The following is a 26210-nucleotide window of genomic DNA, read 5'->3' on the forward strand; positions in this document are numbered from 1 at the left end:
TGATTTGTGACCGAATGAAATATTATGCATATATTAAAAGCTTTAGTAATTAAAATAGCATTAAAAACAATCACATATCACACTTTACCAGACTGGAAAAGGCAAAAGATACTGGCATAACTCAGTATTGCTAAGTGTGTAGAAAAAATGTTAATCATAATGCTGGTATGAATTTTTGGATGGACATTTGGTAATATGTAGTATTATTTGAAATGTGCATACTGTTTAACACAGTGATTCCATTTTTAGCAATTTATCTTTTGGAGAAATATACACAAGTCCACGAGGATATAAGTTTAAGGTTGCTCATTGCACTATTTTACATACTAGCAAAAAATAAAAGGATAAACTCAACCTAAAACTCCATTAATAAAAGATAGGCACATTCATGTAATTGAATAGTATGGAACCATTTATATGATTATGTAGATGTATATGTATATAAATCACACACATATACATTCCAAAATACTCCATATCATAAATTTAAATGGCTACTATTGACTGCAAGTTATAGAGCAGAGTATATCTTCTATTTGCCTACAATTGTACATATTTCCTTAATTGTGGGAAACATACTTTTGAAAACATGAAAATATTAAGATTTCTGAAATTGAGGTGCATCTTATAATCAATGTGAAAATAAAACTGGTGGTTGCTAACAGGATATGTTCCAGAATTGTCTTTGGTTGTACTTGTGAGAATGTATCTTCGAGTAGAAGTGATTAGCTCATCTCAGGGTTGCCTCAGTTGAGCTGAGTATTTGAATTGATAGCCTCTCATGTGACTGAATTCAAACCCTTACTGCCCCTTAAACATTTTTTTAAAAAGATTCCACCTGATGCAGTAATAAAGTGAAAAGTTATTAGAACACAGACGATAAACTGTCATATACCAGGCTATGCAATGGAAGGTAGAAGAAACTGCCAGATTCTTTGAAATTCAAACCACAGTATTTTGAAAGAGGGGACAAGCCGGTTATGACTGAATTATGCATATGAAAGAATATATAACTTTGGTATTAAAAATGTATCTGTCAACAACTTTTGGCTGACTTTTTAAAAAGTTGTTTACCTTTTAGCAATTTATAAATAAACTTGGGAATATGAATGCAGATAAAAGCCTGGAATTTTTGATGTGCCCCCAAATGAAACTATCAACATCAAAGAGAATAAAGAGATCAAGATAATGAACATGTGGTATAAAAAGCATCAAGTCACTATGGTATTAAACATAACTGCTAATGGACAGGGAGAAGGCAATGGCAACCCGCTCCAGTACTCTTGCCTGGCAAACCCCATGAACGGAAGAGCCTGGTTGGCTGCAGTCCATGGGGTCGCTAGGAGTTGGACACGACTGAGCAACTTCACTTTCACCTTTCACTTTCATGCACTGGAGAAGGAAATGGCAACCCACTCCAGTGTTCTTGCCTGGAGAATCCCAAGGATGGGGAAGCCTGGTGGGCTGCCATCTCTGGGGTCGCACAGAATCAGACACGACTGAAGCGACTTAGCAGCAGCTGCAGCTGATGGACGGAAGTGATTTAGATTCATTTTAATTCTGAAATTTAAATAAGTTTAGATTCAATTTCTAATGGTTATACTGAAGATAGCAGCTTACAATTTGTTATAATTGGTTAGAAAAAATTCTTTTATTCATTTAATGAAGCTTACTTTGCACCAGAAGGTTATTAAACCAAGGAAGCATATCCCAGCGGAGGAATTTTTGGAATCAAGTAAATGCAACACACACACACGCACACACACTTGTGATTTCAGAGTCTTTTTCTCTACCTTTATTGAGGTATAATTGTGAAATTAAATTGTAAGATGTTTAATGTGTATGTGTGATGATCTGACCTACATATACATTGTAGGAGGATTTCTCCCATCTAGTTAATTCACACATCCATTACCTCACATATATTTCTTTCTTTCATCCCTTCTTCCCTCCCTCCTTGCTTCCTTTCCTTCTTTTATGAGAACATTTAAGTTCTACTCTCTCAGCAAATTTCAGTTGTACAATACAGTGCCATCAACTATAGTCACTATGCTTTATGTTAGCTTCTCATGATTCCACGGTGGCTCAGTGGTAAAAAATTCACCTGCAATGCAGGAGACGAGAGCTCGATCCGAGGGTTCGATCCCTGGGTCAGGGAAGAGCCCCTGGAGAAGAAAATGGCAGCCCACTCCAATATTCTTGCCGGGGAAATCCCACGGACAGAAGAGCCTGGTGGGCTACAGTCCAGGGGTTGCAAAGAGCTGGACACAACCAAGTGACTAAACACAACAAATACATTAGATCCTCAGACCATATTCATCTCATAGTTGAAAGTTTGTACACTTTTACCAAATTCTGCCTGTTTCCCCACACCCAGTCCCTGGCAACCACTTTTCTACTCTCTGTTTCTATGAGTCTGACTTTCTTTTCTAGATTCCGCATACAAATGGTACCATGTGGCACTTGTCTTTCTCTGTCTGGCTTATTTCACAGCATAATGTACTGAAGATATCCGTCCATATTGTTGCAACTAGCAGGATATCCTTCTTTCTCTGTATTTATTCTTTATCTATACTTCTCCATATTGTTTGAATTTTAAAAAGTAGCTGAAAGAAAGTGAAGTTGGACACTCAGTTGTGTCCAACTCTTTGGGATGCCATGGACTGTAGCCTATCAGGCTCCTTTGTCCATGGATTTTCCGGGTAAGAATACTGGAATGGGTTGCCATTTCCTCCTCCAGGAGATCTTCCTGACCCAGGGATCGAACGGGGGTCTCCCACATCACAGGCAGACAGCTTTACAGTCGGAGCCACCAGGGAAGCCCTAAGATGGGCTCATCTGGGATTACATCAATTTCATGCTTATGTCAATTTTGTGCTTGCATCAGTTTCATGATCAGAATAAAACAAACTGTGAGCTATTTTCAAATGCAATTTAATGGCATGGGGGACATTATCACATGTTAAAGTAAGAAAAAGTATCATATGTTAAAGTAAATTATCATATGTATAAAAATATAAATTACATAACCTACACATGAAAAATCTTGGAAATAAAATATACCAAAATTGTGGTTATCTAAGGCTATTAGATTATAGATTATTTCATTTTTTAATATCTTTCTGTTTTTCTATAATGAGTATACATAATGATAGTGTGGCAAAAAATTTTATAGATAGAAGCAGTGGTGCATATATAGAATGGAATATTACTCAGCCATAAAAAGAATGAAATGGTGCCATTTGCAGCCACATGGTTGGACCTAGAGATTGTCATACTGAGGGAAGTAAACCAGATAGAGAAAGACAAACATACAATATTGCTTATAAGTGAATCTAAAAAAAATGATACAAATGAATTTATTTACAAAATGGAAACAGACTCACAGATTTAGAGAATGAATTTACAGTTACCAGGGGGAAGGGTGGGTGAAGGATTAGATTGGGAGTTTGGGACTGACATGTAGGCACTGCTAGAACCAACTGCTATAACCAAGGACCTGCTGCTGCTGCTGCTGCTAAGTTGCTTCAGTCGTGTCCGACTCTGTGCTACCCCATAGACGGCAGCCCACCAGGCTCCGCTGTCCCAGGATTCTCCAGGCAAGAACACTGGAGTGGGGTGCAATTTCACAGAGGGAACTCTGCTCAATACTCTACAATAACCTAAATGGGAAAAGAATTTGAAAAAGAATAGGTACATGTATATGTGTAACTGAATCCCTTTGCTGTACATCTGAAACTAACACAACATTGTTAATCAATTATGCTCCAATGTAACACAAAAACTAAGAAAAATAAATTGAGAGTTACACTAGTGTCTTAAATAATGCTGAAGTTTCCACATTTCTCCTTTATTATTTGAGTAGTTTCTATTCTTACAGTTAAAAAGTGGATGCTGGTAATTTTGAATTACAAAGTTATTTCCCTAGGGTGTTGATATTTATGAATGGAGAGGCATAAAGAATGCTGTCGGTCCTAGTCTGACTGGCTGAAAGCCTGCTATTTGAGCTGCCAGTTTCCTGGCGAATGGGCTATGAGCAGCGTCCATAAAAGGTGAAATCTAGGAAAGGATAACAACATTAAATAACTCATTCTTCCTCTTCCTGGACTCACCCTCTACGATGACGACTGCAACTCCTGAAAGTCACCAAAACATCCTTGAAAAATTAACCTCACCCAAACCTTTTGTGTTTTCTCAGAGGCACAGTTCAAACCTCTAAATCAAATCTTTGGGGAAGCGACACTGCAGTTCCTCGGAAACACAATTGTGAATCATACACTGTGTGAATGTGTGCCAGCAGAAGAGAGCCCAAGGCCATATTTCTACATATCCTGGTGACTTAGAGCAGTAGATCCAGCAGCAGAAGTCCATGAAGGTTCCTGTCTGTTGGAAGTATACGCTATACCAGAAATTATTACCACATACATGTTGCAAAATAGCCAAAGATACAAAAAGGTTAAAATAGCTTAAGCGCAATGACTTATCTTAATGTCTTCGAATTTATCTTTGATTTAATAAATAATGCAATGAATGCAAAATTCTTAGCACATATTAAGTATTTATTTAATGGCAATTATTATTTTAAGATTATCATTTAAGAAATGATTGCATGTATATAGTACTATATAGCTTATAAAGGCCTTTCACAAGTAATTGACTAAATTTGTTAGGGGTATATGTGGTATTGATGAAATATATTTATTATACACACACACACACACACACATATATATATATATATCTAAGTTCTTAGAAGTGAGAGATTCTTCTGAGTTTTGAAATCATTTCTTTGAATGCCTCTTTTATTCATGTGTCAGCTCTCACTTAAGTGGATAATCAGAGGTCCTCCTCTCTGTCTGGGGGAGTCAGAGTCAGGAGGACAATGCATGGGCTGCCTCCATCTGTGGACAGCTCTTCTTAGAAGACACACAATAAAAAGCTATCGCACAAGCTAGTATGTGTAAAAGAAGCTACAAGGATATATTGTACAACATGAGGAATATAGATAATGTTTAATAATAACTATAAATTGTGAATTATTATATTTCACACCTGTAACTTAAATAATATTGTGTGTCAACTATACTTCAATTTTAAAAAAGCTATCGCACAATGAAGGCTCCATCACGCAAAGGAAAACAGATCCCTCTGGTGATTCTCAGCTTCTCCATTCTTTTCTTAGGAAGTTGAAATCACTTGTCAAATCTGCTGAAATGCCTTGATTTACAAATTCTTTGTAAAAGAGATGGTAACAGATTTTCTTCCAACATCTCTCATCAGCAATGAACACAGCACCCCCAAGGAGTGTATCAGCAGGCAGATCATTAGTCTCAGCAAGTTAGCTTTAATGATGGGGTCTGGTGGAGGCTGGTGGAGGTGGGGGGTGAGTGTACAGCAGGGAGGAGGCTTTCTGCTTCCAAATCATTCTCCTGCAGCACACCCAGGGCAGGAAAGACTGCTCATTGCCCCTGCTGACAAAGGGGTGGGAGGGCCGTGTAGCAACTCTCAGTAGATGGAGTTGCCAGATGTTTTATGTGGAAGAAAACTAGAATGCAACAACCCGATCTTCTCCAAAGCAGGCAATAACCAAACAAAACAGACCAGGGATGTGGGAAGTTGGACAAGGGTGTTAAGAGTTAATCACTATTGAGCACTTTGTGTGCACTGACCTTGTACTTGACTATTGAATCCTGACTGCAAGCACTACAACTCTATGAAACATGTTACTATTTTCTAGTAATACCATTACCATTCCAAATAGCCAGAGAAGGAAACTAAGACTTAGGTTAAGTAGCTTCCCTAAAGTCACATCATTTGTTGTTGTTCACTTGCTAAGTTGTGTCTGATTCTTTGCAGTTCCATGGACTGCAGTGTGCCAGGCTTCCCAGACCTTCACTATCTTCTGGAATTTGTTCAAACTCATGTGCATTGAGTCAGTGCTGTTATCCAACCATCTCATCCTCTGTCGCCCCCTGCTACTCCTGCCTTCAATCTTTCCCAGCATCAGGGTATTTTTTCATTGAGTTGGCTCTTCACACCAGCTGGCCAAAATATTGATGCTTCAGCTTCAGCATCAGTCCTTCCAGTGAATATTCAGGGTTGATTTCCTTCAGGGTTGACTGGTTTGATCTCCTTGCTGTCCAAGAGACTCTCAAGAATCTTCTCCAGCACCACAATGAGAAAGCATCATTTCTTCAGCACTCAGCTTTCTTTATGGTCTGAATCTCACATCCATACATGACTACTGGAAAAACCAGAGCTTTGATTATATGGATCTTTGTGTGCAAAGTGATATCTCTGCTTTTTAATATGCTGTCTAGGTTGGTCATCAGAGAAGGCAATGGCACCCCACTCCAGTATTCTTGCCTGGAAAATCCCATGGACGGAGGAGCCTGGTAGGCTGCAGTCCACAGGGTCGCTAAGAGTTGGACACGACTGAGTATCTTCACTTTCACTTTTCACTTTCATGCATTGGAGAAGGAAATGGCAACCCACTCCAGTGTTCTTGCCTGGAGAATCTCAGGGACAAGGGAGCCTGGTGGGCTGCCGTCTATGGGGTCACACAGAGTCGGACACAACTGAAGTGACTTAGCAGCAGCAGCAGCAGCAGCAGCAGGTTGGTCATAGTTTGTCTTCCAAGAAGCAAGTGTCTTTTAATTTCATGGCGGCAGTCATCATCTGCAGTGATCTTGGTGTCCAAGAAAATAAAATCTGTCACGGTTTCTACTTTTTTCCCTTCTGTTTGACATGAAGTGATGGGGCCGGATGCCATAAGCTTAGTTTTTTGAACGCTGAGTTTTAAGCCAGCTTTTTCACATTATGCTGAAACTAGACCCAGAAGGCTAATTCTAAAGCCAATGCGTGTGCACACAGAGACACACACAGTCTCTCTTTCTAAGTATATATGTATTCCACATATTTTCTCTATCTATACAAATATGTGTGTGTATGCATGTGTGTGTACTGAGAGTAAACCCAAATAAATTAACTAAGAACTTTTATTCTAGCTTTAATATCTAGGATAATACCCAATAAGCTTTTAGGTTAATATTTACATGTTACGTAAGATTTTTTATTAGATCTCTAACTTGGCAACATTTTATCTTTCTTCAAAGCAGACTCCCTGTAGCCTAAAAAGTCATGCCTTCTTCTTCCTCTGGAAACTCTCCCTAGCTTCTAGGCCCGGTTGTCTTTCTTCTGGGTGCCTCCAAAGCCCTGTAACTCCTGAATTATAACCATTACCACGAATGTTATTCTAACAACTTGTTTAACATCTGGCTTCTACATTCCATGAAGGTGGAGATGTGTCTTGTTCTTGACTGAAACCACCGTATCTTTCATAGTACTGAGGTCACAGTGGGGACTCAGTAATTACTTGCTGACTGAATAAATATAGCCAAAACAATATTTGTTCCTATAGCAATTATCAAGGCTATGTTCTACAGGTTTGTTCACTGTCCTTCTTATCAGGTATCTACCTGTTGTAGAATTAGTAAGCATGGTAAACCTTAGCATTTTGCTATGTATCCATCATAATTAACTTTGTGCACGTCCATATAAACATATGAAGATAGCCCTAATTCCTGCTAAAGAATATTAACTATGAGCGTGTCTAGACACACTGCAGCTACTAGGAGGAGTATTTCAGAAACTCTATTATATCATAACAAGCAACTACTTCCTCCTTTTGAACATGATTTATATGTCTATAAGTTTACTGTGGGGATAGGCAGGGATTGTCATATTTTTCTTGCAAGAGCTCCTACTTCGTGGAAAAAGAAAACTGGTGTCCAATTAAAAAGTCTCATTTTATTTCTATTTATAAACCAAGAAATGCAAAATTTGTTACTCAGTTATTTGTAAAGTTTATACAAGTTATTACTTTTTTGTTTGATGGACATGACAAGTATTAATAATTTCTTCAGTCTCATATGATGTTCAGTTTTCAGTGTTCATGTGTGTGTGTCGGGAGGAAAAGATAGAAGATGATAAGACAGATGAGAAGATTGGACAAAAGCCATGGACAGGCAACAGCCAGCGAAAAGAGGCAGTATGTCACATCTATGTTAACTTGTATTTGCTATAATGGCATTCAAGAAGATGATATGGTCCTTCCAGGCTTGGTATCAGTGATTTTCCTGTTACTTAGGTTAATGGTCAGGTCACACTCAGGGTGCAGCCAGGTGAGCTAGTTAGGCGCGCCCTCTTCCACGCTCCTTGCTTCCCGAACAACTGAGAGAAAACAGGTCAGGAAAAGATCTAGGTACTTAATATACAGCGCAAAAATATATCCATTAAATATTGTGCATTCAAAATTAATCATTTATATTTGTGTGGCTGTTCATAGAAATATTAATGATTAACTTTGAATACACAATATTTAATGGATATATTTTTGTGCTATATATTAATATTTGTGTGGCTATTTATAGAAAGACTTCCCTGGTGGCTCAGATGGTAAAGTGTCCGCCTACAATGTGGGAGACCTGGGTTCAATCCCTGGACTGGGAAGATCGCCTAGAGAAGGGAAATGGCAACCCACTCCAGCATTCTTGCCCGGAAAATCCCATGGACAGAGGAACCTGGTAGGCTATAGTCCATGGGGTCGCAAAGAGTCAGACACAATTGAACAACTTCACTTTATAGAAAAGATACAACGGAGCAAATTCCAAGGCATTCTTTTTCCCATATGGCTCCTATGATACAGGTTTGTCCCAAGGCTGAGCCCTCCCCTCCCTGGATTCAGCCCTCATCTCCAAACAAAAATAATTCCCACTTTTCCACAGTCTGTCTACATCCTGGACTCATATAAAGGGATGGTGTGCAGGACTTCAAAGCTGAGATGTCTCGAAAGTAGTTCATTCTTTCTGACCAAATCCAGGGCTCTTAGAGTCTCCTTTCTCCTGGTTCACAGCAGCACCCTTCTCCCTGTGTCTCAGAATCGAAGTATTCACTTATTTCCCACAACCTGTGCATATGTGCTCAGTTGCTCCAGTTGTGTCTGACTCTTTGCGACCCTGTGGACTGTAGCCCATCAGGCTCCTCTCTCCATGGGGTTCTCCAGGCAAGAGTACTGAAGTGGGTTGCCATGCCCTTCACTGGGGGATCTTTCTGACCCAGGGGTCAAACCTGCATCTCTTACATCTCCTGCATTGGCAGGTGGGTTATTTGCCACGAGCACCACCTGGGAAGCCCCTCTGCACAATCAATTAGATGTCCAATGTTTTTACCCCCATGGCTTTTTTCAAATATCTCAATGAAAACAGTACTGTCGGTTCTTTACTACTTATCCTGAATTATTCAGTAAAACCCCAAATTCCTCTAATCCTTAAAATCAAAGATGATCCTACCATCCTCAAAAATTTCTCAAGGTTCCACTTTGCATAAAGATTGTAATCAAATCCCTTCTTTCAGTATTTAAAATCTTTTGGAATATGAGCTCTCGTTAGCCTTTTTCAAGATCATTTCTTAAAACATGCCTGGCCCCTACCAGTGTTTATTGAATGTAACATAGATGTCATTCCTGGGTGAAACGTGGATATCATCCCTGAGAATAACATGGATTTCACTCACCCTAACACCTTTGCTCAAATCATTCTTTAAATTGGAACAGTCTTCGGTATCTGAAGTCCTTCTTGCCCCTTACTGTCAGTCAGGTCAAAGCCCCTGTGTTTCTAAGAAGCTTTCCCAAATTCTTCCCAGTTAAAAGTTTATCCATTATTTATGCATTTCCAGCATATTTGTATAATTCTATTATGGCATTTACTACAGTGAGTCTGATGGAGATACGAAAGGAAACTCCTGGCCTTAGTCACTCCCAGAGCCCCAAGCGGTCACTTTTGAGATCAGGAAAATGCCAGAAATAAGAAACAAATGCATGTAAGGCACAGAACTTTCTTGGCCCTTTGCCTTAATTCTCCTCATTCAGTTTGAATGCAAACTCAAAGTATGAAAAATAAACACATTTTAGAGCAGTGAAGTCATAAAAAGACATGAGGGAATATTAAAGTTATATTATTAAGTGAAAGAAGCCAATCTGAAAAAGGCTGCACACTATATGGTTCCAACACTATGGCATTCTGGAAAAAGAATAACTATGGAACTAGTAAAAAGATCAGTGGTTGCCAGGGGTTGGGGCACTGGGAAAGAATGAATGGACAGAGCACAGAGGATTTTTAGGGCAGTGAAAAAAACTCTGGTATCATAATTAAAGATACATTTGTCCAAACCAGTGGAATACACAACACCGAGAGTAAACCCTAATGTACACTACGGACTTTAGGGGATTATGCTGCGTCAGTCAGTGTAGGTTCATCCATTGTAACAAATGTCCCACTTGGGTGAGGAAGGTTGTGCAGGTGTGGGGGCAGGGGTTGAATTGGAAATCCTGGTACCTTCCCCTCAATTTTACTGCTAACTTAGAACTGCTCTAAAACATAAAGTCTAAATAAACACAAAACCAAACCAAAAAGCCTTTCATAGTGTGCAGTATGTTAAAAAACAAACAAACAAAAATCTCTCTTACTTGATTTTCCTAATTATCCAGCTAGGTATTTCAGGGTATTATAGCTTCCACTTTAAAAATTATAAAACTGAAACCCAGAGACATTAAATTCCCAAGATCATGTTATTTTTGAGTGGCACAGTGAAGATTTGAACATTACAGTGGTTAGCAGTATTGGTTTTATAACATAACACTAACTCCCCTTGAATGGATTTACCCAGTGACTAGCTGTGTTATTTGGGGGAAGTCACCTAAATTTTCAGTGCTTCTCGTTACTCATCAATAAAGTGTGAATAATATTTTAAAATATGAACCCACACAGTTGCTGTATGGATTATATGAGTTTATGGCCAGGGAGTAATTAGCAGTAATTGGCTCTCCTTGGTAAGGACTCATCATGATATTTCATTAGCAGTGTTGGTATCAGCTGCAGTACTCTGCACATGCTGAACCCAAATAAAATCATCTTTTCACCAACAAGGGACCCTGTGCTTGGTGACTTGAGATAGAAGCTGCTAACTACTCTTAAGCTTTCCCGCAGGTATTTAATTGGATATAATTCTGATATGAATTTTGCACATTCATGTCATCTCTAGCAACCCATTTACAAACAGAGAACACTTTGCTGACTATGATGGTAAGAAACACATATTTGGTCTTTGTTCCAGTTCCTGGCACAGAGCTCCTCAAACTCTTGTGATTTCTTGAGTGAAAGGGTTGAGTGGGGGTTGTTATTCATAAAAAAGCCTGTTTCAAGCATACTTGAGTTTCTACTAATGAGGTGACTCTTGGAGGATGGAGGCTGGCTGGTTAGAAAAATGGAACTTTCAGTCCTGTCCCCCAATCTCAGGGAGAGGAGAGAGCCTGGACATTGACTTAATCACCAACAGTCAATGTTTCACACAACTATGCCTACATAATAAACCTCTGAAACAATGAGGCTTGGAGAGCGTCCGGGTTGATGAACAAATCAATGTACTGGAAGGGCACACACCCATGAGAGTTCCATGGCCCCTTTTCTGAGACTTTGTCCTTATCATCTCTTTCATTTGTCTGCGCCTGCATTGTATCCTCTAGAATAAACAGGAACTAGAAAGTAAACCACTTTCCTAGTTCTGTGAGTTGTCCTAGCAAATTATTGAACCCCAGGAGATGGTTATGGGGAACACTCAATTTATAGGTGGTCCATAAGAAGTTCAGACCTGAGACTTGTGACTGGCATGTGAAGGGAGGGGACAGGCTGGTGGGGCTGAGCTTTAACCTGTGGGGTCTGCCTGACTCCAGGTAGTTAGTGCCCCAACTGTTTAGTGTGAAGGGAAACACCCTACATGTTTGGTATCAGGAGTGAGAAGAATAAAGAAAGAGGCTTCTCTTTTACTGACTTTCTAGTCTATCTCCAGCATGACAGTCATACACTAAAATTAAATGATATAAGGTACCTGCCTCAAAAAACAGGAAGTTAAGGGAACTATCAGCATGTTGGTCAACCCCAGAGAATTTCAGAACTACTAATTCCTTGTGGACAGGGAGGCCTGGCGTGCTGCGATTCATGGGGTCGCAAAGAGTTGAACATGACTGAGCGACTGAACTGAACTGAATTACTTGTGAAGAGGTCAAGTGAATCGTTTTTTAAAAAAATACTTTACTAGTTTTGTTTTTGAGCTTCAGAACCAGCATTGTGAAAGTCGCTTAGTCATGCCCAACTCTTGGCGACCCCATGGACTGTAGCCCACCAGGCTCCTCTGTCCCTGGTATTCTCTGACAAGAATATTGAAGTGGGTTGCCATCCCCTTCTTCAGGGGATCTTCCTGACCCAGGGATTGAACCTAGGTCTCCCACATTGCAGGCAGATTCTTTACCATCTGAACCACCAGGGAACCAGCATTAGGTACTTATTTATTTTTTGGCTGTGCAGCATGTCAGATCTTAGTTCCTCAACCAGGGATTGAACCCACATCCCCTGCATTGGAAGTAATGGGCCTTAACCACTGGACCATCAGGGAAGTCCCAAGGTTGAGAGAATTCTGAAACCATCAGCAGACCTGCCTGGTAGAACATTTTATAGGTTCTGTTCCACTTAAATCTTCCCCACAGGTTTAGGATTTTTTTTTTTTTTAACTCTCTGTGACCTTCAATTGTGAATAGAAAAGATTTTGCATTTCATAATCACACTGTAGTTTACATTAAAAAATTTGAAATAGCTAAGGAGGGCAGTTTTTAATATTTTCAATGAAGACAGTCTTGTATCACTGTTTCTTACGTTTCTGTAATTTTCCTCAACTTGGTTGTACTTAACACTGTGTTTGTAGAGTTGAGGGCTCAGTAACTTTATTTATTGAGAAGGGCCTACAGTCGGGGGGTGGGGGGCAGTGCTTCCCTGGTAGCTCAGAGGGTAAAGAACCCACATGCAATGCTAGAAACTTGGGTTCAATCTGTGGGTTGGGAAGATCCCCTGGAGGAGGGCATGACAACCCACTCCAGTATTTTTGCCTGGAGCATCCCCAAGGACAGAGGAGCCTGGCGGGCTACAGTCCATGGGGTCACAAAGAGTCGGACACAACTAAGTCCAGCACAGCAACAGTGGGGTGGGGGCAATTAGTGGACAATTTCCACTAGAAGAATATTGCGAATTTAGCAAAATGGCTCCTTCTCATAAACTTGCTTATGCCTTTCAAGTTTCCTTTCTCCAGTGACTCTTGGATGAATGAATTAATATCTGTTTGGTCATCTGTGAAAAATTTGATCTGTTTCTTATAGGATTACTATGTTAGAGGGAAGAAACTTGAGTGGCCCATGACTAAGATTATGTATTATGAACTATTAAGTAGGGATATTTAATAACCCACTGAAGGAGGTCAGAAGTTAAAATGTCAAAGAGTTGAGTTTTTCATATAGACAACACAATTTCAAAGAGGAAAGTGTATCTTCCATTGTATAGAAACATACTTTTCCTTCATGGGGTCTAATATGAATAAACTTGAATGTAGGTTTGGCTGGTAGATTGAATGCGAGTAGGGTGGCCATAAGACTAGAGGGTTCAACAAAGTCAAAGATAATGTGTAGTCAGGGGACTGGGAAACTGGAAGGTTAGGAGAGTTAGAGAAACCCACCAGCATCACCTATTTCAAGGGGCTGTCGCAAAAGCTAGATGAGATATCATGGACATGAAGCAGAGCATCAGGCCAGGTCTCCAGCTAGGCAGCCTGGATTTCAGTCTCTACTATTCCTCTTCCTGGCTGAGTGATTCTCAAAAATCACATATGTTATCTGAATCAGAATTTCTTCATCCATGAGTTGTGCAGATGAAATGAGATATTAGATGAAATGTATTTTTCATGTAGTAAAGACTCAGGTATTAGTTATTATTATTCATTATTTTTATTACCTCAGTTCCTCTTCTTTAACTATTTTCAACCCCTATATGCTCCATTCTTTTTCCCTATTTTATTTCTTTTCTGTAGAACTTATTACTATCTCCACGCTACATATTTTACTTATCTTCTTGTTTTTGATTTTCCACATTAAAACATAAGCTCTGCAGTCACTCGGAATTTTTTTCTGTTTTGTTCCCTGTAGGGGAGTGCCTAGAACAGTGCTGGCACACAATAGTTGAACTCCGGGAGTTGGTGATGGACAGGGAGGCCTGGCGTGCTGCGATTCATGGGGTCGCAAAGAGTCGGACACGACTGAGCAACTGAACTGAACTGAACTGAATTGAATGAAAGAATCATGCCTAGTACAGTTCTTGTACTACAACAAGGAGGACAAATTGTTAGTTTTGAAATAGCTGTAATGATACTTTCTGGTAGGGGCCATTTCTCAGATGTGGCCAGACATATGGGTTACTGAGTGGGGGGAAAGTTTATTGGAACTGAAGATGAAGAAGCCCTTGAGAGAGAATGTTGATGGATCACCCACATCGAATCTATGTGACAAAAGGAAGCTAGGGAGTGAGGTAGAGAAGAGGGTGAAAAGGGAGCTGCAATTGTCCCTAAGCCTATAGACGAATGCAGGGGAAATGCTCTGTAGGTCAGTGTGAACAGCAATAAATAAAAGGTGAAATGAGCAGATGGCTACTTTTCATAATGGGGAGAGAGGGTTGGAAGTTTTAATGGAGAGTTGGAAGAACTCATACAGCCTACAGCAGACTGATGAACTTTCCGTGGAGAGTGTTATAGGGGAAGTGATGGCCCCTGGAGAGGTGGGGATGCAGTGAAGGCAACAGGTGGGCCAGTTTGGCAAAGAGCCTGGGAGTAGACAAGGGTGTTGCTAAGTGACATTCCTGGGGGTGTGTTGGGACTGAGACCAGTGAACAGGAAGAAGGAGTGGACTAGAGAGGAGGGTGCAAGTGGCTGTATGCACAGAGGAGAGAGGCAATCTTCAGAAGAAGGTTACAAGAATCCATGGTTGTAGGTTGTTTTTTTTTTTTTTCATGACCAGATACAAGATGATTTTGTAGTTAAATAAGCTAAACAAAGAGGGGGACAGCACATTTCTGGAAACATTTTGATGTTAGAATGCTCTAGGGAATTATTCAAATAGCTAATAGTCACATTTTCTACTTTTTATGGAATATCTTTCCCTTCCTTTCATCTCAGAAGACTTGATAGCTTCAGTAGGATATACTCCTGGATGAATGAATTATAACAGGTACTACCTTATGTAACCTTTACCTTTTTTTTTAAGCTCAACTTAAATAGGTTGAAATTTCAGTGACTTTTTTTTTTTTTTTTTGAGTGAAATTGTTTAAAACTAAACCATTAAGACAAGCTTTGGAGCTCTTGTGAGTTAGAAACATTGTCTAACACCTTTCTATCTCTCTTGTTAAGTTAAATTTAGAAATGTGAAGCATCTCATGTTATTTCCCAATAAGTTCATAAAGTTCATTAGTTAACTGGTTGATTGGTAAGTGGCTCAAACACTCACTGGGTAACCCACTGACCAGAGGCCTGTAAGAAAAAGCAATGGATATGACACGCTAAGGTTTTGAACATGATAAAACACTATTTAAATGCCAACAAATAAAAGTTATTTAGAACAAATGAATTTTTGACCTGGGAATCTGGTCCTCTTCCCCAAATAAAGAATTGAAGATAAAGATAATTAACATTAATAATAACAAATATGGGTAAAGCCAGAGTGCCCTAGAAGAATATACTAGAAGTGCTATCCAATAAAATAAGTTGAATGACCGTGTCTTTTTGTAGTTTAAAATTTGAGTAGGGGCACTATTCTAAGGCAATTTAACAAGTTATGTTTCTATGCCATTTTATCATTACAGCAGAAGATTTTAAGAAACCACTCTAGGTTGCATTAGCTAAAACTACCTGAGGCTAATTTACATAAACCATGAAAACAAGCCTTTTCCCATTCTTAAAAGATAGCCACCCTTGTGTTATTTTTAGTTTCAGGGGGTAAGATGTCCTCCTAAGTCTTCCCTTAAAGTTCACTGAAGTGTACTTTAATTTGCATGAGCATTTCTTGATAAATGAGTAGGACATATTCATGACATGACCTCTCCTATAGTCCCTTGGAAAACCTTGTTTATACTTCCAAACCTTGAGCAAAGTCCAAGATAAAGCTAACACAGAGCTAGAGATTTCAGTTAATTTCTGTTCAACCTCTTTCCTTGTGTGACTTGTCTCAAATTGAGATGTTTAAGGAATTTGGATTTTACTAATTAGAATGGCAATGTTACCTACCAACTTTAGATACCCCAAGATCTACTTACAAATATTTTCTTTTCCTAAAATAAAAAAAAATGTGGTTCACTTTGTTATTCCACATGCTTATTAATACTTATGTTTGATTGATGATATATTTTAAAAACAAACAAGCCAACAATCAAAAGCTGTCTTTAGACTGGAATCTTACAAAAAGTCTATCTCTTGGATTTCTTTGGTTTAAAGAAATCCTAACCAAAATAAAAGCAAACCAGCCAATAGATACTCTAAAGCCATAACAAACTGTACCAACAAAAAACTATGAAAGTTTTTTTGGAGCCCCAGATATTACTTGAAGGTTGCCAGTAACACATGGCTTAATTTCCTGTTTAAAACAGGGTAAACTACAACCTTTAATGCAGTCAAGCTGAACCAGAGAAAGAGCCTTCATATAGGCAGGTATTGGCAGTATGTCAAGATCATCAACCTATTCAGTCATAGTGTCTCCTGTGAGATGTGCTGATCAGTAAAAAGACACCTGGGCACTTTTACTCATCTAATTTAAAGAGAAAGTTTAGAAGGTCATAAGTTTGTGGATTTTGCATCTTGGGTATTACAAAATTAATGACCCGAGGCAATGAAGGCTTCCAACATCATGTGGAAAATGGTCATCCTTCTCTAAGATGGTCTATCCACCTGTTCTCTGCCTGAGCCAGGAGAGACATCAGTATTTGGGAAGCTTTGAATCAGACAATGTTTCCTGCTACTAGCAAAGCCACTCCAAGCTAAAGGGACCATCTTGCAAAGAAAAGTCACTGTTAAGAGAAAAATGTCACACCACACAAACTATTTGAGAATTTGTGCCAGTCATTCTAATATTTTAAATTGTGCTAAAACACACACTTAACTTAGAGAAGTTCTTTTTGTTATCATGAAATACAAAGACCATATTTAGAATCAATTCTTGAGTAGAAATTTTGTTTGCCAACTTTTTATCCCAAGATAAACTTAGCTATCTAAAATTGAGAAAGTAGAGGCTTAAGTGATAAATATGTATAAGATAGTCCATTTGTTAAGTTCACTTACTTAATTTTTCCTATACCATTAGTTTAAATGGGTCATTTTATCAAATGCTTGGCCTGTTAAAATGATTTAAATATAAGACAGAAGAATGCTAATCTTTAATGCAGAAATAACAAATTATCCAACACTGAGGTTAGATAACTGACTTTACACTTATGTATATTTTCTTTCATCTTCTAAAATGGCAAGTCCAGTGGTAGTTGTCCAGTTTACTAGTCATTCCAGTTACAATTTCCATATCAGAAGCTGTAAATAGAACTTATGAAAATATTTTTTCTTTTCTTCATTTTTCTGATCTCCCATGCAGCATTCCTTGTCATAAGAATATATTTACATTTTACAATAATGGATGTTGTACCTGAAATATTAATTATCCAAAACAAAATTAAATGCCAGTTCCAACCAAAAACGTACTTATATTTGTTTCATTGCACTTGCAAAAGAGTTAGGAAAGAGCCCTGGTTGACAGAGTTAAGTTCCTTGCCCAAAAAAGGTGTTGTTTTTTTTTCCAATTTATTTCAGTTAATTAAGTAACCAATATTAACTGCAAATTAGCTTTAACTTTTTAATACGAAAAATTGGAGATCTCATACAAACCAAATTCATGGAGTATTTTCTTTAGTATTTAATATTTTCTAAGTAGCCATAGCATTTTTATATAGAAAGTGAGACCAGGTATTTTGAAGAAAACTGGGAATTTTTAAAAATGCGAATGGGGAAAAGCATGAGCGGAGGGAAAATTAGAATCTGGTATGCTATGTACTACTTACCTTCAAAAGTCAAATAAAACTTTCCTCTGTCAAACCAAACGAGGGAAGGCTGTTCATTCTCTGTATGGCCAGGAGTTGAAGCGGGATGGGAAAGGTTAAGGAGAGGGAGAGAGAAGGACACATTATGAGTTACAGAGCAGGTCATTAATCTCACTAAGGGGAGGGCGGAGAGACTGCATGCCATTAGCGTGCAGGGAAAGGGGAGGGCTGGCCAACTATGTTTTTTTGTTTTGGGAAATAGAAAGCAAAAGCAAAGCTATGTAGGCCTAAAGGGATAGGCACGTGTTGCTGGCAGCTTGGTACTTGGTGCTGATGCGCATGGAGCAGAAGTCTTCCTGGCCATGCAGGGGCGTCAGCATATTTTAACTGCACTAGTTTGGGCAAACTGTCACTCAGCAATTGCTGTGTTTATTTCATCTTCCCTGTCATCCCCTTCTATGTTTTAAAAAAGAAACTAGGAGTTATGGGTTACATAAAACTTAGCTGACGTTTTCAATGACAACAGCATTGCATATCAATTGAAAGTTCATGGAAGATGAACTTCCATTCCCTTCCCTGGAATCACCTTAGGCAACCAGACACAAAACACCCTTTACCTATGCACCATAGGAAAAACAAGACTACTAATGGTGTTCTACTATGTTTTCAATAAAAAAGCCATCACTGGATATGTAATTCTGAGCAGTTAAATTATCCCTCCCTTTGTTAGTTCACAAAGCAATAGCCTCTCCCCTTTTTTGAACTTTTTCACTGAGAAACTGTCATGCAACCTACTGCTTTATAATACGTTCACTTGAGAAGAAACATTTCAGTGGCATGAGTTTCACGATGAACAGTAAGTAGACAGTGCATCTGAGAGGCACTGGACACTCATGAGGTGAGCAGCATCTCCATGAAGTTTAGCATTCAGATGGCATAATGGCTTGGATTTTTAAAGTCTAGATATCTAAAGATCACTCAGCTAGCACCATACCTGCAGGCGTTTCACAGCGCCTTTCAAACGAGGGCAGTTTGTCATAAAAAACATCATCTTCTGACACTTTGAACCAAAGAAATATAAAGGAATGAAAATAAAAACACAAATAAAATCAAGCAATGCACTTTACTGATCAAAACACAGGAATGATTTTAATGAAAAAGGAAAGAAAACCCAAGACACTGGGATTATGGACAGAGTATAAAAAAGTGATGTGTTTATTTCATGATGAGTCTAAGAGCAGAAACGGCAATTTTTTAAATGCCAGATTTTAGCATCCGTGAATTTGCTGAAGTCAACTCCATGGAAGAAATCACAGCCCCACCTTTTCAGGGAGTTGTTAAAGGCACTGTCATTAATAATTGACTTGTGCAAGTATATTTCACTCAGACACAATTCTCAAGTGACTGGACATATATCCATCAACAGAACCTCCTGACAGAGTGCTGGCAGCTCAATGGGATCACCCAGCATGCACCTGCCTCCCCATGGGGAAAGAGGAGGCTTTTAATGAGATCATAAAAAAGCAACAGTATGAATCTGAGGTCCCTGAATGAAGTCTCTCATTTCAACTTCATCAATATCCAACTTCAATTTGCCTTTGCACCTGTCCTTGGTACTTATGGATTGTTAGTTTTGAACAGATTTATTGTAATTCCATCTTTGGCTATGGTATTGATCATGGCCAAATGTCTCTGTATCAAATTGGTCACAATAGTTGCTATGAACTCCAAGCATTCTGAATGTATGTACATGGTCTCCCTCCTTACCAACAAACAAATGCAGATAACTTAAGTTTTACTCTATGTGATTTAGATCATTCAGTGCTACAGATCTGAAGGATATTATTATAACTTTAACAGAAAATTGAATAAATTCTGTACCAAGACAAGTAAGGGAGAATCTTTCCTACAATGTAGAGAAGTATAAGATGAGGAAATAGATGAGGGTAGTAAAATTACTTCATAAACTATGCTTCTTAGAAAATATTCTACTAGCTTGGCTCTTAGACTTAGTGAATAAGGCAAGAAAACTACTTTGTCAATTCTTAAGGCTCTAAAATAAGACCTGTCAATCAGTTGTTTTAAAATACTAAGATGATGCTATTTCTCCATTTTATTTATTTCTTTATTTTTGACCATGCCAAATGGCATGCAATGTCTTAGTTCCCTGACCAGAGATGGAACCTGTGCCCCTGCAGTGTAAACAGATTCTTAACCACTGGACTGTCAGGGAAGTCCCTGTCAATCAGTTTTTAGTATACATGTGACTTCCTTGGTGGCTAGAATAAGTGAATGCAACTTCTATAATATCTACAGTAGAGGAATAGGAACTGGCACTAAGAAGGACACCCCATAATACCCCCAGAAAATAGGACACAAAAAGATTACACTGGCAGTAACTGACTGTAACAGTGCCTTTTCCTACCTACTAGTGAGGAGTGGTGGAGAATATTCCTTTCTTTTGAAAAATTGATGTTTTCTTTATAATCTCCTTAAAATGAGGAGACTCCAAGACTGCCCTCTTTTTCTTTGAGCTGAAGTTACAAAAGAATAGTTTTTAAAGGTTGAACAGCATGCTTATCAATTTTTTTTTATTATGGTTATGGACACTGAGGACTTAGAAAAAAAATTCTAAATTTTTTTAGAAAAAAAATGGGTGGTTGGATAGCTCTGTGCTTGATTTAAATAAGGGCAACAATCAGATTAAGTAAAGAAGAAAAATTTTGTTAAGAGCTAACCAGGGGAACTGTCTCCAATTGATCTGAGATGGGGAAGCCAGTATTGGAGACAGGCTTTTCCAAAAAAAAAGGGGGGGGGGAAATACTAAAATTAAGTGTGGGAATTTAAAATTGGGATCAAGAATACCTGTCTCTAAGGGTCTTTCCTTTTGTGCAGAATAATTGATGTTAACACAGATATATTTTTTAAAAAGCTTATTTAAGTCAGAATTTCCACCCAGCCTGGAGAGACAAAAGCTTAGAGGAAATGTTTTAAGTTTTAGATTCTACGGTTAATATTTCTGTATTGAATACAAATCACTTTTGCTCCAAGTTCTATACCAAAGGAAGCATCAAACTCCATCTGATGCCCATAAAGGATTACTTTTCATTCATTACTGATTCCTGGGATGTTAAAGATGTAATTAAAAATGTATAAAGAACAGTTGAAGAAACATAATTAATAATGAATTTAACAATGAAGACAAATTGTCTTTATCATTGTATTTTGCATTGGGGTAGATTGCAAAGGAAGGTTTTGCAAACATCTAAAAAATGACTGTCACACATAGAAACAAGAAGCAAATAATAAATTGGATATTTACAATTAGAGATAATTCCTTGGTTATCTCTATCTCTAAATGTCTGAGAGTCTGGTTCTTATAATAGAATAACTTTAAATATTTTCTTTATTCACATAATTTTAACCAGACTTTCCCTCCCTACCATTTCAAATAGTGAAGATCCTGTGAGCTTTTTTTTCAGTACAAAAGGGGTTTATTGTATTTCACTCATGCTAATATGTGGACTTTTTAACCTCTCTGAAATTAGGATGGATCTTAGAATCAGTATGATAAGAAAGTATTGCACCTTAACTCATTTGGCAGCTTTCCCTCCCTTTCTCAGTCATATATAAAATAATAGCGCAGCTTCTAATTGAAGGTATCCTAAGTTCAGTGAAGTACAGTTACAAAGGAACACTTCATTATTTGAATGTGACTTATTCACATTCAAAATAGAAAATGAATAGAAAGTCTTATTTTCAGGTATGGCATCAGTTTTACTAATTTATAATCATAGGTCTCATGAAAAAATTTTATGTCCAATGTCTTGCTAGGGGTGTATTTTTAGATGAATTGTGGGAAGATCAGACATGCCTTTAAAAATTTAGTCCTCGAATTATATTAAACTTTGTACTAAGCAAGTACAAATAATAAGTATCCAGTTTTTGCCACACTTGTCCCTGTTTTGACCCAAGTGTCATAGAAATGTCAAGAAAGTATCATGGTGGAGGGAGAGAAGTGTTGAGCCACTGAAGTCAAAACTTTGCTGCTGAAATTCTCCATCTCCCCAAGCCATCTGACTTTCTTAAGTTGACGTACCAAGTCAAGTCACGAACAGTCAGCCCCTTGGTGCTGAACAGCCAAAGTACAATCTCTTCAAAGAGAGATAAACATTACACAAGGTGCTGCTGGGTGGTCACTGACAACACATTTACTTCAGAGAGAAGTGGCTGTCAGGTGACCCACAGCCACAGGAAATAAAGAACAAGAGATTGAGGAAGATGAAAACCAAATATAAATAACAGAGCTGAAGAGATTAAATCAGAATGCTTCTCAGCAATGAAGCAATGCGACTAGCCTCTTAGGTGGTCTTCTTTCTTTCTTTCTTTCTTTCTTTCTTTCTGTTTTTAGCCCCTATATGGCTCATCCTGAAAGAATATATACTAGCTGTACTGAGGATCACAGTCACTGGCCAGGTTTTAAGGTTTCTGCAGCAGAGAGCATAAAAACACATGATATAAAACATGGCCTCAGATCAAATGCTCTGTGTGCCATTTTCTCTGTGAATCTCAGTGAGTTGAAGGAATAGGTTAGACAGTCAACTGAGGTCACTTAAGGTCTACTGTCTGAATGACAGTTTATTATTGTTACTTTTCTCTCTGAACAACCAGGAAAATCACAGGGAGTGAGTGGAACAAATGACCTTGAGGCAAAAACAACAGAAAACCAACAGAGCAGGAGTGAGGGAAATGGCTGTAGTGATCAACAGCATTAAAGAGAGCTCAAAAGTAAGGTTGGAAGTTACAGAAAAAACAAAACAGTAACGACAACAAAACCCAGAAGGAAACTAGCTAATAGGCATCTAAAAATAGGAAGCCCTGAATTACCCCAACTGATGATGCAGATAAAGAATAGACTTGACTATATAAATCATGTTAAATATCTGTCTGTTAATGAATCATACAAAATTGGATAGCAGGCTGTATTTTCACCAAATTTGAAGAATTCTTTGGGGATGGTCTGATTAAAAATATGAAGCAGGTGATTAGCTTGAAATTCTCTTTAGGGGCCTAAGAGGCACATCGTAACTTATTTCCCTGGGAAAAGAGGGATTTCTTCTCCAGAAGAGCTTCAGGCTTTGATCAAAGTACTTCTCACAGGGACAACTCTGTAGCATGCTCTTCTTTGGCAAGTAGCAGCAGGAATTTATTCAGCGTTGGTTAATGATTCTCCCAAGCAATGCAGCATGGGCCAGCCGGTTTATAATATGGGGGACTTGGAGGGCATTCAGACAATAAAGGAAGACAAGGGACAAAAAATGGAATGGGAAAGTCCAGGTCAGAGACACCATGCAAACATGAGAAAAGCAGCGGGAGCTGAGGAAGGTGGGTAGACAGAGACCAGCCTTGGGGAAGATGCTCCAGGCAAAATGAGGCATTTAAACCTGGGAAAACCATCCAGCTGAGCAGTCACTCTCAACTCTTCACTTTCATCACACCATAAGGAAAGAGGCACAAAGGCATTTACTGAAAATGCCAGCAATGACTTATTTCTTGGGGAAAATTGACCACACATCACTGAAAAGCACTAGAAAAAATGTCAAAACATTTTCTCAAGTCCCACAATGCTCATGTTTATACCATCTGTCAACATAAGCAGAACCAAGGTGATGAAGAAATGAAAGCTTCAAGAAAAGAAAAGTTCTAAATTTTGTTATTTCTGATGGGTTACATGGTTGCAATTTAAATAAACATTCTCCTCTCAAAGATATCTAAATAATATCTAAATTACAAGATCTTATTTGATGATTTCTTTACCTTTATGAATACATCTGTATGGAGAGAGAATAAGAGAATTCCACATTCTTTTACTTGCTTATTTGCTTAGTTAAAGCATTTGCCTTCTTTGCTGAGAAGGTGCTTTTAAAAGAAGAGTCAGATGATAGTAGCAAAACACACAGCAAAACAATTTTGACCAGAAACATAGGGTGTTAGGGTTTTCAGATCATAAAAAAATAGCCAGTCAAAACCACAAATGGATTAAAAGAGAGGAGATAATTTTTACCAACTGTGGGAGTGGTGGCCGCACTCAAGGAATTGGTAGATGATATCGAAGAAGTGCTTTCAGCCCGGGCTAGGGGTGCTATCGGAGGAGGGCTGGAAGAATGGATGGGAGGGCTGAAAGGTCGGGGCTGCAGGGAGAAGAAAAGAAATGGAAAGTTAGATTCACAGGTCTTCCTTTTATATTTTAACATCTCCCAGCTCCAGATATGACAACTCAGGTTCTTAAAAGAGGATGGGTGGTACCATTTTTTCATTGAAATTGATTACATCTGTACAAGAGCTTGTGGATGGAGCCAGAGGAAACATAATCTATAATGGGCTACACTCAACAGATATATCACATTAAGAGAAGCCGAGATCTGGGATGTGGTCAGGGATGTTTCAGGATGATGAACTCACATGCCCTTAGGGACTAAGTAAGTAGTATAAAGTGAGAGCTTATACCTACTGAAAGATATCTGAATACAAAATACTGTAGTGTGCTGGCTAAACCAGATGTCGGGGACATCATTATTACCCTGTGACTCCTGTGTGTGAATTCCAAAGAAATTTACCTCTGCCAGAGTCTCTTAATTGTTCACACAGAATGTTTTCCACCCCTCGCCTTAAAACATGATGTAGAACTTCCAAAAAAATTCATTGAGCCACCACTCTCCTTTATATTCTCCCAGTGTGTATACCACCAATAACTTCTCTGTAGTCTGGGGTCAGAAATCTGGACTTATCCTCTCTAGGAGTCTTTCAAAATCAGAAAAATATGGTGAAAGGAAACACCTCCCATTCTCAAGGATTTAGGACAATTGAGTATTATTATCTTAATTTTCCTCAAACCCACTGGGGAAGAACTGAAGACCCCATGATCCTGTTCCTACTACTTTAGGCCGTGGCTTGAATGATGGTGGAGATTTGAGGGCAATTGCAGTACACTCTCTGATTGCAGTGACTTTCAGATTCCACCCATCAGGGCCATTGGTGCAGGTGCCGTAAAGCTTAGACCTGGAGTTGAGATGACCCATGTTCAGGCATTTGGACTCTGTCATTCCCACTGTGTGCTTCTGAGCAGGACAGGGCAGAAGGGAACATACCACATCTCCGACTCCAGGCTTCCCTGGAGGTAGCTTTGGCCGAGACGGAGGCCGGGGAGGAGGTGGAGGTGGGGTCGTGCTGCTGCAAGGAACCGAGGGGGTGGCTGGCCGAGCAGGGGATGATGCACCTGGAAAAGAAGCGGCTATTAGAAAAGGCTGGAGACGCAGGTGGCCAAAGTGCTGTTGTCACTCGATCCACCTCTCCATTCCCACAGTAAAGTGTTAATCACCAACACTCTCTTCACCTCAGCAGTTAATACAGTCAACACGGTAGCACATGGGGTTTGGGTTTCTTTTTTTTTCCAATAAAGAAAAAAAATCACTCAGTTGAACTATGGTTGATGGCTGAAGCTGAAGCTCATTGCCTTTTGTTGTCATGTGACACCCAGTGAAAGGTAAATCCTTTTATAACTCCCTGGGACAGAAAATATATACTTAATACTCTTTTGGCTGGGTGAGTGGGTAGCTTTCCTTCTGATCATGATACACATGAAACTTACGATACATTTTCTTGATCTTTACCTATTCAGAATTTATGTCCAAGATGAAAGCGGAGGTTAGAACTTGAAGAAAAAAGATTTTTCACATTATATGTATATATGTGTGCATGTGTGCTAAGTTGCTTCAGTCGTGTTCGAATCTTTGCAACCCTATGGACTGTAGCCCAATAGGCTCCTCTGTCCATGGGATTCTCCAGGCAAGAATAGTTGAGTGGGTGGCCATGCCCTCCTCCAGGGGATCTTCCCGACCCAGGGATCGAACCCACGTCTCTTTTGCCTCCTGCACTGGCAGGCGGGTTCTTTACCACTAAGTGCCACCTGGAAAGTCCGTATGTGTGTGTGTGTGTGTGTGTGTGTGTGTGTGAGAGTGTGTGTGTGTGAGTGTGTGTGTGTGTGAGTGTGTGTGTGTATATATATATGTGTGTGTGTGTTATGTATATAAATACTTTTATATGTCTATAAAACATGTAGAAGAGAATTATCCTTCTGATATGAGTAGTAACTTCATAAATATAAGCAAACCCTTGATGGTAAGCAAAGAACAAAATATAAGAAAGTACATT

General features: G+C 38.9%; 1 protein-coding gene across 10 annotated transcripts in view; it reads right to left on the reverse strand.

The window, feature by feature from the left end:
- The window catches only part of SGIP1 (SH3GL interacting endocytic adaptor 1), a 242247-nt gene that overhangs the window by 42014 nt on the left and 174023 nt on the right, over nucleotides 1-26210 (reverse strand). For 4 of the 10 annotated variants that reach the window (XM_040232652.1, XM_040232649.1, XM_040232650.1 and 1 more), the window contains 4 exons: nucleotides 25148-25275; nucleotides 24064-24190; nucleotides 18994-19059; nucleotides 18021-18080 (listed from right to left, as the gene is read on the reverse strand). In XM_040232652.1, the coding sequence (XP_040088586.1) occupies nucleotides 18021-18080; nucleotides 18994-19059; nucleotides 24064-24190; nucleotides 25148-25275 (381 nt within the window). The remainder of the gene's footprint in view (nucleotides 1-18020; nucleotides 18081-18993; nucleotides 19060-24063; nucleotides 24191-25147; nucleotides 25276-26210) is intronic. The other 6 variants (XM_040232658.1, XM_040232655.1, XM_040232656.1 and 3 more) reach the window with 2 other exon arrangements.

The sequence above is a fragment of the Oryx dammah genome, unplaced genomic scaffold (assembly GCF_014754425.2).
Source record: "Oryx dammah isolate SB20612 unplaced genomic scaffold, SCBI_Odam_1.1 HiC_scaffold_28, whole genome shotgun sequence".
Taxonomy (NCBI): domain Eukaryota; kingdom Metazoa; phylum Chordata; class Mammalia; order Artiodactyla; family Bovidae; genus Oryx; species Oryx dammah.